This window comes from Xiphophorus maculatus, chromosome 21 (genome assembly GCF_002775205.1).
Source record: "Xiphophorus maculatus strain JP 163 A chromosome 21, X_maculatus-5.0-male, whole genome shotgun sequence".
Lineage (NCBI taxonomy): Eukaryota > Metazoa > Chordata > Actinopteri > Cyprinodontiformes > Poeciliidae > Xiphophorus > Xiphophorus maculatus.
This window is the reverse complement of record NC_036463.1, coordinates 26051807-26064779: the sequence shown is the minus strand read 5'-3', so window position 1 is coordinate 26064779 and position 12973 is coordinate 26051807. Positions and strand designations below refer to the sequence as shown.

Sequence of the window (12973 nt, the reverse complement as noted above, 5' to 3'; positions counted from 1 at the left end):
TCCATGGATGCTCCTGTGGTCGTTTACTCTAAAAAGTTAAACGTGTTTTACTTTACCTGTGTTTTTTTCCAGTGAAAACATTTAAATTTTTTAGTTGAAACAGATTTTACAAACTTTTAAAGTTTATAAATAATCTCAGCAGTTTAAGTTTAGACTCAAACGTCCAGCAAGTTTCATTCTGGGAAACTTCACCAATAAATCCTTTAATTAAATCAGTTAGAACTGATTTAATTAAACTAATTTTAATTAAAGAGATGGTCAGAATGAGAAGAACATTCACAACAAAGGATTAGGAGAATCAGTTATCCATCTGTTCATCCGTCCGTCCGTCTGTCTCTCCATCTTGTCCTTCATTTATTTTCTCGTTCCTCTTTCTCCGTGTTCATGTAAAGAACTAAACCCAGAAAAGTTTTTCTGTTTCCAGCATCATTCTCCATCTGCTCCTCTGGGATCCTAAATCTTTTACGGTTTGACGGGATAAATCGTCTGGATCTCCTTCCAGAGTGGCGACCCCAGGTAACCTCCACCAGCAGCCATCTGGCAGCATCCTGACCACCTGACCAACCCGCCTCACCTCCACAGGTTTATCACCTGTCCGGTTGGAGCCAGTCTCATAGATCTGGATGTTTCATCCTGATGCTGCATCAGCAGAAAGCAGAGAACAAACACAACCTGAGGAAGTTCAGAGTCTGATCTATGATCTCATCAGGAAATCCACTTTGACCTGAAAGCAGCCAGGTCAGGTGACAGGTGAGGGGGCGTGGCTTAGAAAGGTAAGCTCTTTAGGTGATCTGAACACTGTGGCCTAACAGTGACCTTTAACCTGGTCACTCAGAAGCGCTGACGTCAGGATGCAGAAACGTCTCTAAAGCAGAACCAGCAACAATCAGTTCACTGCAAAAACACAAAATCTTACCAAGTAACTTTAGTTTACTTTATAATATTATCTTATTACACTTGAAATAAGACAACTAACTTACAGGTAACATTTCATCAGAACAGAAGCTAGTTTTAAGTCAGTAACTCCTTAATTGTGAAATAGTTTTGTCTTTTTTCAAGTGTACTAAAATATTTTCACTAGAAACTGGGCTAAAGTTACTTGGTGAGATTTTGTGTTTTGCAGTGTAATGTATAATAAATCTAATCTTTGATCTGGTCAAAATATTAAAATTATGTTTTGTGGTATTTTAGTCCAGTTTTCCAAGCAGATTTAGTTCCTTTCTTTTCAATCTTAGATGAATGAAGGGCTTATTATTAAACCTCCAACATAAAACGAAATATTAAATCACCTCAATAATTCATGACACCAGTAAATAGATGAAGAAATCATTTTTGGAACATATTCAATAAAAATGATCATGAAATCTGACGTTGGTTACAGAAACCTCTCCTCTGTCGCTCACTTTATTTGCGTCCAGCTCTGATTGCACGGTTGCAGGTTTTGCTCTAACATTACTGCGGCCTCGGCTCTCTGCACATGTTAATTACATGTGTTTCTGCTGGATGCACAGGGAGGGGCGGCTGGGTGCGGCGCATCACTCTGCAGCTATTAATAACCATCACAGCCTTTATGACAACCCAGATCAGGCTGTTTATCTGTATTCCTTATTAATTCGGTTTGCTCCAATAAACTTAAAATATATGTTGCAATAAAAACCTCTTAAATTTGTTTATTAATCATCTCTAACAACATTTCAAAACAAACCTGGTCTGGCAGCTGATGTTAAATTAAAAACACAACCATTATCTAAAATATTAATGATCCTGCTTCATATAAAGGTTCTCAATCCTTTGATTACATTTTAATTACTGCACATTTTAATAAAGATCTGTTTCAGTTGTTATTTGTGCCTTCAGCCCCGACAGTCAGAAATAACCTAAATTATTTTTAAAGTAATCACATCCATAAATAGGACAGCATGTGTAAGAATGTGAAACAGGTGAAGTAATCAGTTCAGGTCCTCCTGTCAGAAACTAGAATCTATGTTGAAACATTTCTTAGTTTATTGATCTTTGCATTATTATGCCATTACATTTTATTTACATAAAAATGTTCTCAAAACAACAGTATTATTGTTTATAACTTCTGGAACAATTTATCGTCCAGTAAAGTTTGTTATTAGACCTGATTATACTGACTGAATATTCCACTCCACAGTGATTAAACCCTGATTTCTCCCTCATGTGTAGAAAGTTCCCACTCGTTCTTCTTCACCTGGTTTGGATAAATCACTCGTCTTCTAGAAAGCGCTCCCTGCGTGAGGCTCCGCCCCCTTTCCTCCCTCCTGGTCAGTCCAGCCGCTCCGTCAGTCTGGGTTCAAATCGTTTCTGTAGCTGAAGGAAAGATGTCGCTCCGCAGGCTGCTGGCTCTGCTGGGACTCCTCATCCTCTGCAAAGGTAGGAAACTCCAACAGCTCTCTGACAGACTTCCTGCTCGCCGCGGCTTCCATCTTTCTGGCTGATTCAGCAGGAAAACAACAAACTGCTGAATGTCTGAATGGATAAAAGTGGAGCATGAAGAAGGAAGGCTTAGCAGCAACAGATTATTTACAGGCGTCTCCATCTGTCAGGAATCAGACGGTTTGTTTGTGTCTGGACCCCTGCCTGACCTCTGACCCCAGCCTCATTATTCAACAGGCAGCTGTAATCAGCGGCTGGCTCCATGAAGGCGCAGGTGGTGACGGGATGATGTGTTTTTTTATAGCAGCTTGATCCTATTGAGGCCACCGTCTCACTTATATGTGCTACTTGTAGAGCAGGAAATGCCCCCTGAGGCTCAGCGGTTCAGTAAATGTTTGTCTCATTTAGAGCAACAAATAATTCAGCAAACCCAGAGACGATGGTGCAGCTGTTCACCTGCTGGCTGCTGATGACTGAGGCAGCTAACGAGGGTCACACAGGACAGCAAGACGTTCGGTTTGGATCCGATTCTCCTGCTCAGATTGGGACTGACGCAACAATCAGTATAATCATGTTACAACCGGAAAGTCAACAAGCCACCGCCAGCCAAGTGCTCGGTTACCGTGGTGACGTGGTTTAGCCATACACGTCAATTACAAATATAGACAAGTCAACATTATTGTAGAACATTTTAGCAGCAAAGCAGTTCAAAGTTCTTCACAAGATACAAAAAAACAAGCAAATTAAAGTTAGTGATGAAAAGAACAATCATTGTTATTATGAATCAAAAGCAACTCTAACCAGTCTGCATTTAAAGGAAGTCAGGGTTTCAGCTGTTTTGCAGTTTTCTGGATGTTTGTTCCAGATGTGTGGCACATAGAAGCTGAATGTTCAGAACCAAGCTTCTACATGTTTGGTTCTGGTTCTTGGGATGCAGAGCAGAACCAGAACCATGAGATGTGAGAGGTCTGGAAGGTTGATGCAACAGCATCAGATCTTTAAACCATTCAGTGATTTATAAACTACCAGCAGTAGTTTAAAGTCTACTGCTTTAAACTACTGCTTTAAAGCAGAGTTATGTTTTCTATCTTCCTGGTTTTAGTGAGAACTCCAGCAGCAGCGTTCCGGATCAGCTGCAGCTGAAGGATTGATTTTTTTAGGCAGACCTGGGAAGACGCTGCGGCAGTAATCAATGCGACTAAAAGTTAACGCCTGGATGAGTTTCTCTAGATCTCACTGAGACATTAGTCCTTTAATCCTGGAAATGTTCTTCAGCTGATAGAAGGCCGACTTTGAGACCGTCTTTATGTGACTCTGAAGGTTCAGGTCAGAGTTCGGCATGATTTCTAGTTTCCAGCTGTAATAACTGAAGGTGTGCTTTGAGTCTAGATCTATAAATCTAGATCGTTCCTCTTTAGGTCCAAAGATCACAACTTCAGTTTTGTTTCTTTTCAGCCAGAGAAAGTTTTGGCTCATCCACACATTTATCTCTTCATCTGTGATTTCAGTGTTTTATGCATTCATAATGTTTCCAAACTGATTATGTATTATGTTGATTGTGTGTGATACAAAACCTTCGAAGGTGAAAAGAATCAACTTTTTACTACAACTTTAACTCTGTAAAACTAGTTTATAAGCAGCCGCCATATTGGATTTTAGGTTTGGTGTGAACACTTCAGTGTTTGATCCAGTTTATTTGATTTCAACTCAACATTGGAAGTTCGAACATCCAGTTACTAAACGAACTCATCAGTAGGCAACAATTCAAACGGATGAAAAGTTGAAATTCGCACATCGTGATCCACTTTCCAACATGTTTTATCTTTGCTGAAAACTTCAAGTCAGTCAGAAAGAAATTAACCTTTGACTCTTGATTCTGCGTGACTACTGGCAAAACAAAACAATAACAAATGTATTTTTCTGTTTCAAACACTAAAGAGTCGAGGGTTTCAGAGATTCAGTCAGAATTTCAAATAAACATCTTACTGCAGCAGCCATGTTGGATTTGAGGTTCGACTTCATGTTGTCAGGTCATAATTTCAGCTTCTTTAGCTTTATTTTTATTAGTTTATTGTTGTTTTACATTAAACTTGGAACTCAGCATTGCCGTTCCCTGGTGTGCAGACAGAGGGCAGCATCAGGATTCAAAGACATTTCTCCAACTTAACATTTTCTTTTATTTTTTAACTAAACATGAAGCAGACAGAGACTTCTCCAGTTGTTTTAACCTTTTGGATGGTTGATCAGCTGTTTCTAATGTAGCTGCTTATATATTTGACATCCTGACAGGATACTGTTATCTCCACATTATTTCTTAATATTGTATCTTTTTTTAATCTCTCTTGTTTAATTGAAAGTTAAAGCCAGCAGAAGCTGTTTAATGTTTGGCACCAGATCGATCCTCTCAGGCGTTACAGGAAGAACATTCTGGTGATCGGATCAGAAATCCTCCGAGCTGCGATCTGCTGGGACTCCCAGGTTCCCCTGATCACTAGACAGATAACTCCCTGATCCGATTAGCCTGAAAGTTATTCCTCATCTACAGGAAGGCTTTAATATTTGTTTCCTTTGCCGTTTTTATCCAAGTTAGTGTATATTTAGTTTTAATGCCATCTGAGGCATCAAAACAGAAATGTTCTGATTTACGGTAAATCTTCTAGGATGATGAAGTGAGATTAGATTAGGAGGCTCCAAACTCTTAAAATAGGCTGAATATTTATCCTGATGATTAACCTGACCCCTTACTGTAACAGTAAAGCCTTGATCCCTCCATTCACACTTAGTCTGACTGTAAATCACCATCTGATCTCTTATCTGTGCACATTTTTAACTGGATCAAAGGCTCAATAGGAAAAACAATCAATGTAGGACATTAAAGAGGATGGAAATGTTTCTACACTGAGTAAATATTTATATTATTACTCAACATACTTCTAGATGTTCGTTCATATGTTTTTAATAAGATTTATTTTAAATTCCCAAAGTTTAGATCTTTATTTATCATGTACAATCATGATTTGTTTCTTCGTTTAGATTTATCATCTTGTACAAAGAAGTCATTGGTTGTTAGTAAATTAAACTAAAATGTTGGATTTTTTATTTTTAAACTTATCTTTAAAAAAATTTAAAAACTGTGAAAGAAGATTTGAGTGGTTACAGGAAATATCTGCAGAATGTACCAATCTTTGAAATTAATTGCCAGAATAAACAATAAATCAATCAATCAAATTTTATTTGTATAACACATTTCAGCAGCAAGACATTTCAAAGTGCTTTACATCATTACAAACACAGAAACACAAAACAATATAGAATCAATAATCAAAACACGACATTAAGTCAGGTTCCATCAATAAATTTGTAATTGATATCATTTCAAATACAATCCTAAACAGGTGGGTTTTCAGTTGAGATTTAAAAGAAGTCAGTGTTTCAGCTGTTTTACAGTTTTCTGGAAGTTTGTTCCAAATTTGTGGTGCATAGATGCTGAAATCAATAAATTACTAAAATAAATACATATAAATACAAAAGAGTGAAAAATATTTTCCAAACAGAGCAACAGGTAGTGGAAATATTCTTCATCTTCTTTTTAAAGCACACTCCCTTGTTGCTCTAATTCTCATCTGACCCCTGACCTCCATGATGTCCGTCCAGGTGAGTCCGGCACCGAGGAGCCCTGCGATAACTTCACCGACCTGGACCTGTCCCACTGCTTCATGGGAACCAGCCTGTACGTCCGCCTGCTGCTCTACACGCGCTCCAACCCGGACTGCGGCCGCGAGGTCGCCCACCACCACCTGTCCTCCCAGCCGCTCCTGGATCTGCGGCGCCCCACCGCCTTGGTCATCCACGGCTACCGGCCCACCGGGGCGCCGCCCATCTGGATCAACCGCATCGTGCGCCTGCTGGCCGAGCAGGAGGACATGAACGTGATCGTGGTGGACTGGAACCGAGGAGCGGCCAACCTCAACTACTTCACCGCCGTGACCTACACCAGGGAGGCGGCGCTCAACCTGACGGGCTTCATCAGAACCATGCAGGTGAGACGGCAAAAGAATCTGCCTTGGGTCACATTCTGCTGCCGTGTTAACACAGCCCAGGTAGACGAGAGCGAGAGGTTCTGGACCGGGATGTTTTCAGCTCAGATCCTGGCAAGAAGATACAAAAAATGTTTCTGTTGTTTTAAACTCTAATTTTCTTAAACAAATTAAAAAACAGAAAAATCTTAAAACAGGGCGTGAAATTAGCTACGTTCACACAGCAGGCGAAAGCGACGCAAATCTGACATTTTCATGTCTGAATAACCTAATGCAGATATTTTCACTCCACAAAGAAATCATATCTGTGTTTCTTCCATTTGTGAAACTAAATCAGATAGTTTTCAAAATGTCTGCAGTCTGAACCGTCATGTTGCATTTTATCCGACTTTTACGTCATTTGTGTGAGAAAGCTTAATAAATCTGCACCAGGAGAAGCCAGACGTTGTAATAACAATATCTGAGAATTATAATTATGAAATTATGAAGCAGTCTGAGTCAGTGAACGCATCACCATCACTCCACTCTTCATTCTGACTCCACACTTCTCTACAGAAGCTGCAGCTAATGCTCAGCTCCACGGGTTTACTTAGTAAAATAAAAGTTTCCGCTAAAGAAAACTAATTTTATCTGATTAGCTCTCTCGCCTGTCAGCTCCTGATGTTGCTTGAACGTGTCGCTGCAGGAAGAAGGCGCCTCTCTGAGCTCCATCCATCTCATCGGCGTCAGCCTGGGCGCTCACCTGGCCGGATTTGTTGGAGCGAACCTGAAGGGAGCGATCGGCCGCATCACAGGTAAAACTGTTAGCATCCAACCAGAGAAGCTAACGGCTCAACGACGAGAGGAAAGACTTCAGGGTTATTCAATCTGTCCATGAACATGATCTGCAGCCACAAATACTCAGCATTTATATATCTACTTACTCTCTTCTGTAGTATTTACAATAATAAACAATACGTAGCACAAGTTTTCATACACTTTTCATATTTAATTGTGTTACAAATTTTAATCTATTTATTGAGATTTTATCTAACAATCCAATACAAAGTTACTTAAAATTAACTTTTTAAATAACAATCTGAAAAGTTTGGTATGTATTTTCGTTCCCCCACCTCTTTACTCGGATGCCACTAAATAAAATGTATTGTGATGACCTCCAGAGGTCTTCCTTGTCTCATTGACTGTACCTGTTCTGTAGACTAACCGACGTTAGCGTGTGTGCTGCAGGTTTGGACCCAGCGGGGCCGATGTTCACCAGCGCCAACCCAGAGGAGCGGCTGGACCCGTCAGACGCCATGTTTGTGGATGTTCTGCACACCGACATGAACTGTGAGACTCACACACTGACCTCAACGTTTAGTGGAAACTGAGCTGAGGTTTCATTTGGTCCTGACACAAAGACACCAAAGCTGTGAATCAATCCCATCATTTGGTTTCTAACTGATAAAACTTAGAGCTAAAGCACCGATTCTAATGTTTAGAACTATGGCTGCACCGATTGCAGTTTTCTGACTGATTACCGATCTTTAAAAAGCCTGACCAGCCAATTTCGATTTTGGCTAATATTGTTTTTTTTAATGAAATTTAGCTAAATTTATCAAGAAAGTCACTAAGTTAGCAACAGTGAGGTGATTATTATTAACTGTAAACATTCAGAGATGACCTGATGGCCAAACTTCTCACTGCAGAGCAGAACCGCGGCTGATTTTTAGACTTTTTCTCAAGTAGATAAGATCGGCTTAACATGTAAGAACCGGCCGATCACCGATCTCTCAAAGATAAGGAAATCAGCACCAATAAATCAGCTGGCTGATAAAATGGATCACCCTTATTTATAAACAGTTTGCATATTAACTGAATAAAAACAGTCAGAATTTGATCAGTTTTTCCTCCTGGCAGCGTTCGGGCTCCAAGGAGCTCACGGTCACATTGATTTCTACGCCAACGGTGGAATCGACCAACCAGGATGCCCCAAAACCATCTTCTCAGGTAAAACCTTTTGGCTCCGCCCCCACAAGCTCACACAGCTATCATTACCCCTCACCTGCTCGGCTCCTCCTCCTCGTCCTCCTGCAGGTAAATCGTACTTTGTGTGCGACCACCAGCGCTCCGTGTTCCTGTTCCTGTGCGCCCTGAACCGGACCTGCCGGCTCACCGGGTACCCCTGCTCCTCCTACAGCCGCTTTCTGGACGGACAGTGTCTGCAGTGTGACGCCTTCAAGCCTGCTTCCTGTCCTGTGCTGGGTACGCACACACACACACACACACACACACACACACACCCACACACACACACACACACACAGAAAAACACCTCACCTTTTGTCTAAACCAGGGGAGGCCAAAGTGTGGCTCATCATTTGTGACTCTTGGAATCATTTTTGCGGCTTCCTGACAAATGTGTATTTTTATAACTTTATTCTCGTACAAGTTTGTTTTCGTAATATGATCTCATAATTTTGCTAGTTTATTCTTGTAATTTTATTTAATTTCTTAGCATGACCCTGACGTTTTACACACAAAAGAAACTTGGTTAAACTTTGTTAATAGAGGGTTTTTTGTGGAAAGTTCTCATTTCTGTTGCTGGAAATGGATAAAAACATTTTCTAGACAAAATAAATTGAAAACAAAATTACCCCAAAGGTTAGAAAACTCTTATTATGCTTTAGCAGAAGGAGACTTTTCCTCATGCATGTTATTAAAATTAAGAAAATTTGAAAAAAAGCACATAGTTTCCAACTTAATGACAGAAAATAAATCCAAAACAATATCACTCGTATTTTTAGTGTTATTCTGTTGTATAAATTTATTTTATTACATTAAAACCTCAGGTAAAACCATAATTTGACCATGACTTGTGCCTGCAGGCTACAACGTCAGCCAGTGGAGAGACGCTCTGGTGAAGATGGGACAGACCAAAGTCTTCTTCAGCACCACGGCCGCCCTGCCCTACCAGAGTGAGTCCTGCTGAAGTTTTCACACCCCAACCTGGATCTGAAGTAAATACATCCCTGAATAATCTGATGGAAGGTGTTGTGATACTCTGTGTGTCCTGTGGGTGGCAGAGCTGAGCTACAGAGTGGATATGGTGACGTGGAACCAGTACCTGCGCTGGGGGGTCGTCTACATCCGTCTGCACAGCGGCAGGAACTTTACAGAGGCCCGGATAGACCAGTGAGTCCGACTCCTGACTGGTACAACACGAGACTGGCAAAGTCCTGATCCAGATTGCCTGGTTCTGGTCCGGTCTTCCTTTAGTCTGGACCAGCACTTCTTCAGGATTCCTGAAAGTATTTCAAAGATTTTAGCTGCTGTAACTCATATCATGCAGGTATCTTCAAATGTTCGTTGTGACCAGCGATTCTGTGGGCAGGAAAGATCTCCAGTAGCAGTCAGTCTTCCACCAAATATACAAAGACCTCTGACTGAAGACAGCTGTTAGCTAGCTCTGCTAATCCACCTCATTTCATTTTGCTGCTCTACTTTTAATCTCTGTCAGGCAAATTTTAAAAATGATACTTGGAATTAGTTAGTATTACAATGAGGGCCTGGACTTTTGATTAATTGATTATGTAGATTTCAATTATGTGATTTAGTTAAAATATTTGTGGTTTGTGGCAGTAAGCTGCAGCGGCTGGAGCAGTACACCTCCACTCGGCTGCTGGCCCAGTTCGACGAGGATCTGCAGAACGTCCAGAAGATCTCCGTTAGGATCAACACCGGGAACATCATCGGCCCTCGCTACAAGATCCGGCTGCTGAGGATTCGCTTCACTCCACTGGAGCGACCCGACAGGTCAGAGGTCACCACACTCACCATTTAAACTGATGGTTTTAAACCTTTTATGATTAATCTCAGGACTTCTGGCTCAGTTCTCTCAGTTTCCCTCTTTGTTTCAAACTGTTTTTACATCATTCTGATTTTTCAGTTTGAGTCAGTTTCAGTTAATTAACCAATCACATTTCTTAAACTACATAATCAATAAGACAACAAAGAAAGGATTACGACTTTATTTTGTATTTTTACGACTTTATTCATGTATTATCACAATTTTATTTTGGAATTATTACAACTATTTTGGCATTAATACGACTTTATTCTCATTATTACGGCTTTTTTCTGGTATTACTATGACTTTATTAGCAATAAAGTCATATAACTAATAATGTGGTATGAATAAAGTCATACCAGAATATGACTTTATTCTGGTATTAGCGCATTTTATTCTGGAATTATTATGACTTTATTCTTGTAATAAACAAATAAATTCTTGTCCAGGCCCTAATATTCTGTTATAGCATCCTGAGCTGTGGTGGAGGTTAGCTTTTTTGTTTTGTTTTGTTTTTGGAGGATCAGAAAACATTTAATTAAAGTAAACTCTAGAGCTTCTAAAAGCAGAAAACAAATTCTGCATATTGGACTGACGGTTAAATGATTCAAACTAATGAAGATCTTTGGATGATCTCTGTGTTCTGAATCACTTCCAGTCGGCGTGTTTATGAGAGAAAAACTTTGTTCTTCTGTCGTTTTGCCGCCATCAGGCCGGTCATGTGCCGCTTCGACATCATCATGGAGGAAAACATGGAGGTGGCGTTCAGACCTCTGCCCTGCGACTCTCGCCTCTGACGTTTCCATGGAAACCAACCCCACCGAAACCCGGGTTGGACTCGGCTCTGACTGTGACCTGCCGCCGCTGTCGGTCGCCCCTGGTAACCAGAACCAGGAAGTGGACGGTTGATGCTGAGGACAGATTAGAACGAGAGTCGAGATGAAACTCTGGATTATTAATCCAATCGGCTTCAGTTACTCAGTGGCTGCAGAGGTCCGTTTCATAAAGAGGCCCGTTATAGACATAGCTGCTAAACACAGAACTACATATTCATTACAGTAATGCAGCCGATTCATTGACTGCATATTACCTTTTAAAGTAGCCTTGATAATTATTTCTGAAGCCTTTTTTGGTGACTGGCTGCTGGTTTACTCAGGTATAAACACACAAACTCAATAAACTCAGAATCAGTTTAAACTGCATCTTTAGTTAGCAGCAGCTCATCACAAAGACAAAAACTATCATTTTTCATTTCATTTTAGGAAGGTAAATAATTTGCAGTTGACCAGAATCTGTTCATTTTAACTTGTTCCATCCGTACTAATGACCTGCCTGTTGGAAAATCACTAATTTCATCAGCAAACACTCTTCAGTGTGGAAGGAAAGGTGTGTATAAACAAATCAAATGAAACACAAAAGCAGCAGAAAGTTGTTTAATGTGTTCATTCATGCAGAGAGCTGATGAACATTTCACTGCTTTTCATTTCATATTTACAGATTTTGCAGGTAACAAGGATTTTTGCCAATTTGATTAAATACCAAATTGCAGTTGTAAGATGCAGAAATTTATTTTTATAGTTTAATTACTAATAAAATCTCATAACAGGAATGAAAATCTGAATATGGTGCGTCACTTAACTAGCTTCTCTTTTACAGTCTGAACTAAAAAGTACCAAGATCTCATGATCTGCTAAATGTCTTAACTCTTCCTGTCCAGATTATGAGAACATTTGATGTTGTGTTGCTTTAAATTTCTATAAACTTTAAAGTTCAGATCAGTCTCAGGTTTGTAAAAGCACATTTCTTCTGTCTGTGCCTTTTTTCCAGCAGCTATTTTTAATCTGCAGATTCTTTTAAAGATCCATCTGAAGATGCTAACATTTCTGCAGCAGTGATGTGAGGAATCCTACCAGGAAGTTATTAGTAGTAAACGAGCAGCAGATTCTCTTCTGTACCAGAAATAGAAAATATCATGCTTTTTTGTGCATTATTTTCACACTGTGTCATAAAATACAATAAAAACCAATTAATCCATGTTTGATTTGGTCTTATTGGTTGAAGAAATAAAGTTGTTCAGATGTTTGTAATGTAATAAGTTTGAGATATCCTCATTTCTTTAAAAAAAACATTTTATATGGTTTATTTTGGCTAAATAATTCGTGTTGACAAATGTGATAACCACAGATTATGTAAGTCGTCCTTGTGTTTTCTGTGGCTTTTTTAAAGTCTCTGTTGGTTATTTTTAGCGCTGCCATCGGTTGTGACTCGCTAAACGTGTGTGTGAGCAGCTAAAACAGCGCTGACCCATATTACAGCTGCCAGCTTCGGTTTGTAATAACTGTGACGTAACACCGCCGCGGGGGGGCCTGCTTGTGCCCGGCACGTGCGCGCCGACACGAGCCAATTTGACAGCCGCGTGAGGAGAACAGACGGAGGAGGAGGAAGAAAAGGATGCAGTTCAACCTAAAACCACTTTGTGCTGTACTTATGAACATATAACTTGTCATTTTTAATGTTTTATTCATAGAAGAAGGCTTATTCTACCGCCGATCAGTTCCTCTACCACCTGGTTGCTAGGAGACGCAGTGCGGCGTGAGCTGGCGCATTAATATGTAAATTAGCCAAATGGTGATGCGGCCACAGATTCGAAAATATTTAATTTTAACAAAATACAAATTTGTCCCCGTTTTTATTTAAAGGTAGAACA

At 40.1% G+C, this 12973-nt stretch overlaps 1 protein-coding gene across 2 annotated transcripts; it reads left to right on the top strand.

Moving 5' to 3' along the window:
• The first annotated feature begins 85 nt into the window (after positions 1-85).
• LOC102224204 (lipase member H-like) lies at positions 86-12292 on the top strand. Of its 2 annotated transcripts, XM_023326696.1 has the most exons (12): positions 86-516; positions 583-750; positions 2191-2397; positions 6055-6440; positions 7123-7231; positions 7665-7766; positions 8337-8426; positions 8514-8681; positions 9305-9394; positions 9503-9611; positions 10059-10232; positions 10979-12292. In XM_023326696.1, the coding sequence occupies exons 3-12, from the start codon at positions 2346-2348 to the stop codon at positions 11061-11063; spliced, it is 1365 nt and encodes a 454-aa protein (XP_023182464.1). In that variant the 5' UTR covers positions 86-516; positions 583-750; positions 2191-2345; the 3' UTR covers positions 11064-12292. The 2 variants fall into 2 exon arrangements, with proteins under 2 accessions (XP_023182464.1, XP_005813695.1); XM_005813638.2 differs by lacking the exons at positions 86-516; positions 583-750 and having other exon boundaries at positions 2093-2397.
• Positions 12293-12973: the final 681 nt, after the last annotated feature.

Bases quoted from the DNA above. Each gene is read 5' to 3' on its own strand.
- LOC102224204 (XM_023326696.1), top strand. From the start codon at position 2,346: ATGTCGCTCCGCAGGCTGCTGGCTCTGCTGGGACTCCTCATCCTCTGC. The intron at 7,232-7,664 runs GTAAAACTGTTA...TGTGTGCTGCAG, and splicing joins AGCGATCGGCCGCATCACAG to GTTTGGACCCAGCGGGGCCG. The intron at 8,427-8,513 runs GTAAAACCTTTT...GTCCTCCTGCAG, and splicing joins CCCCAAAACCATCTTCTCAG to GTAAATCGTACTTTGTGTGC.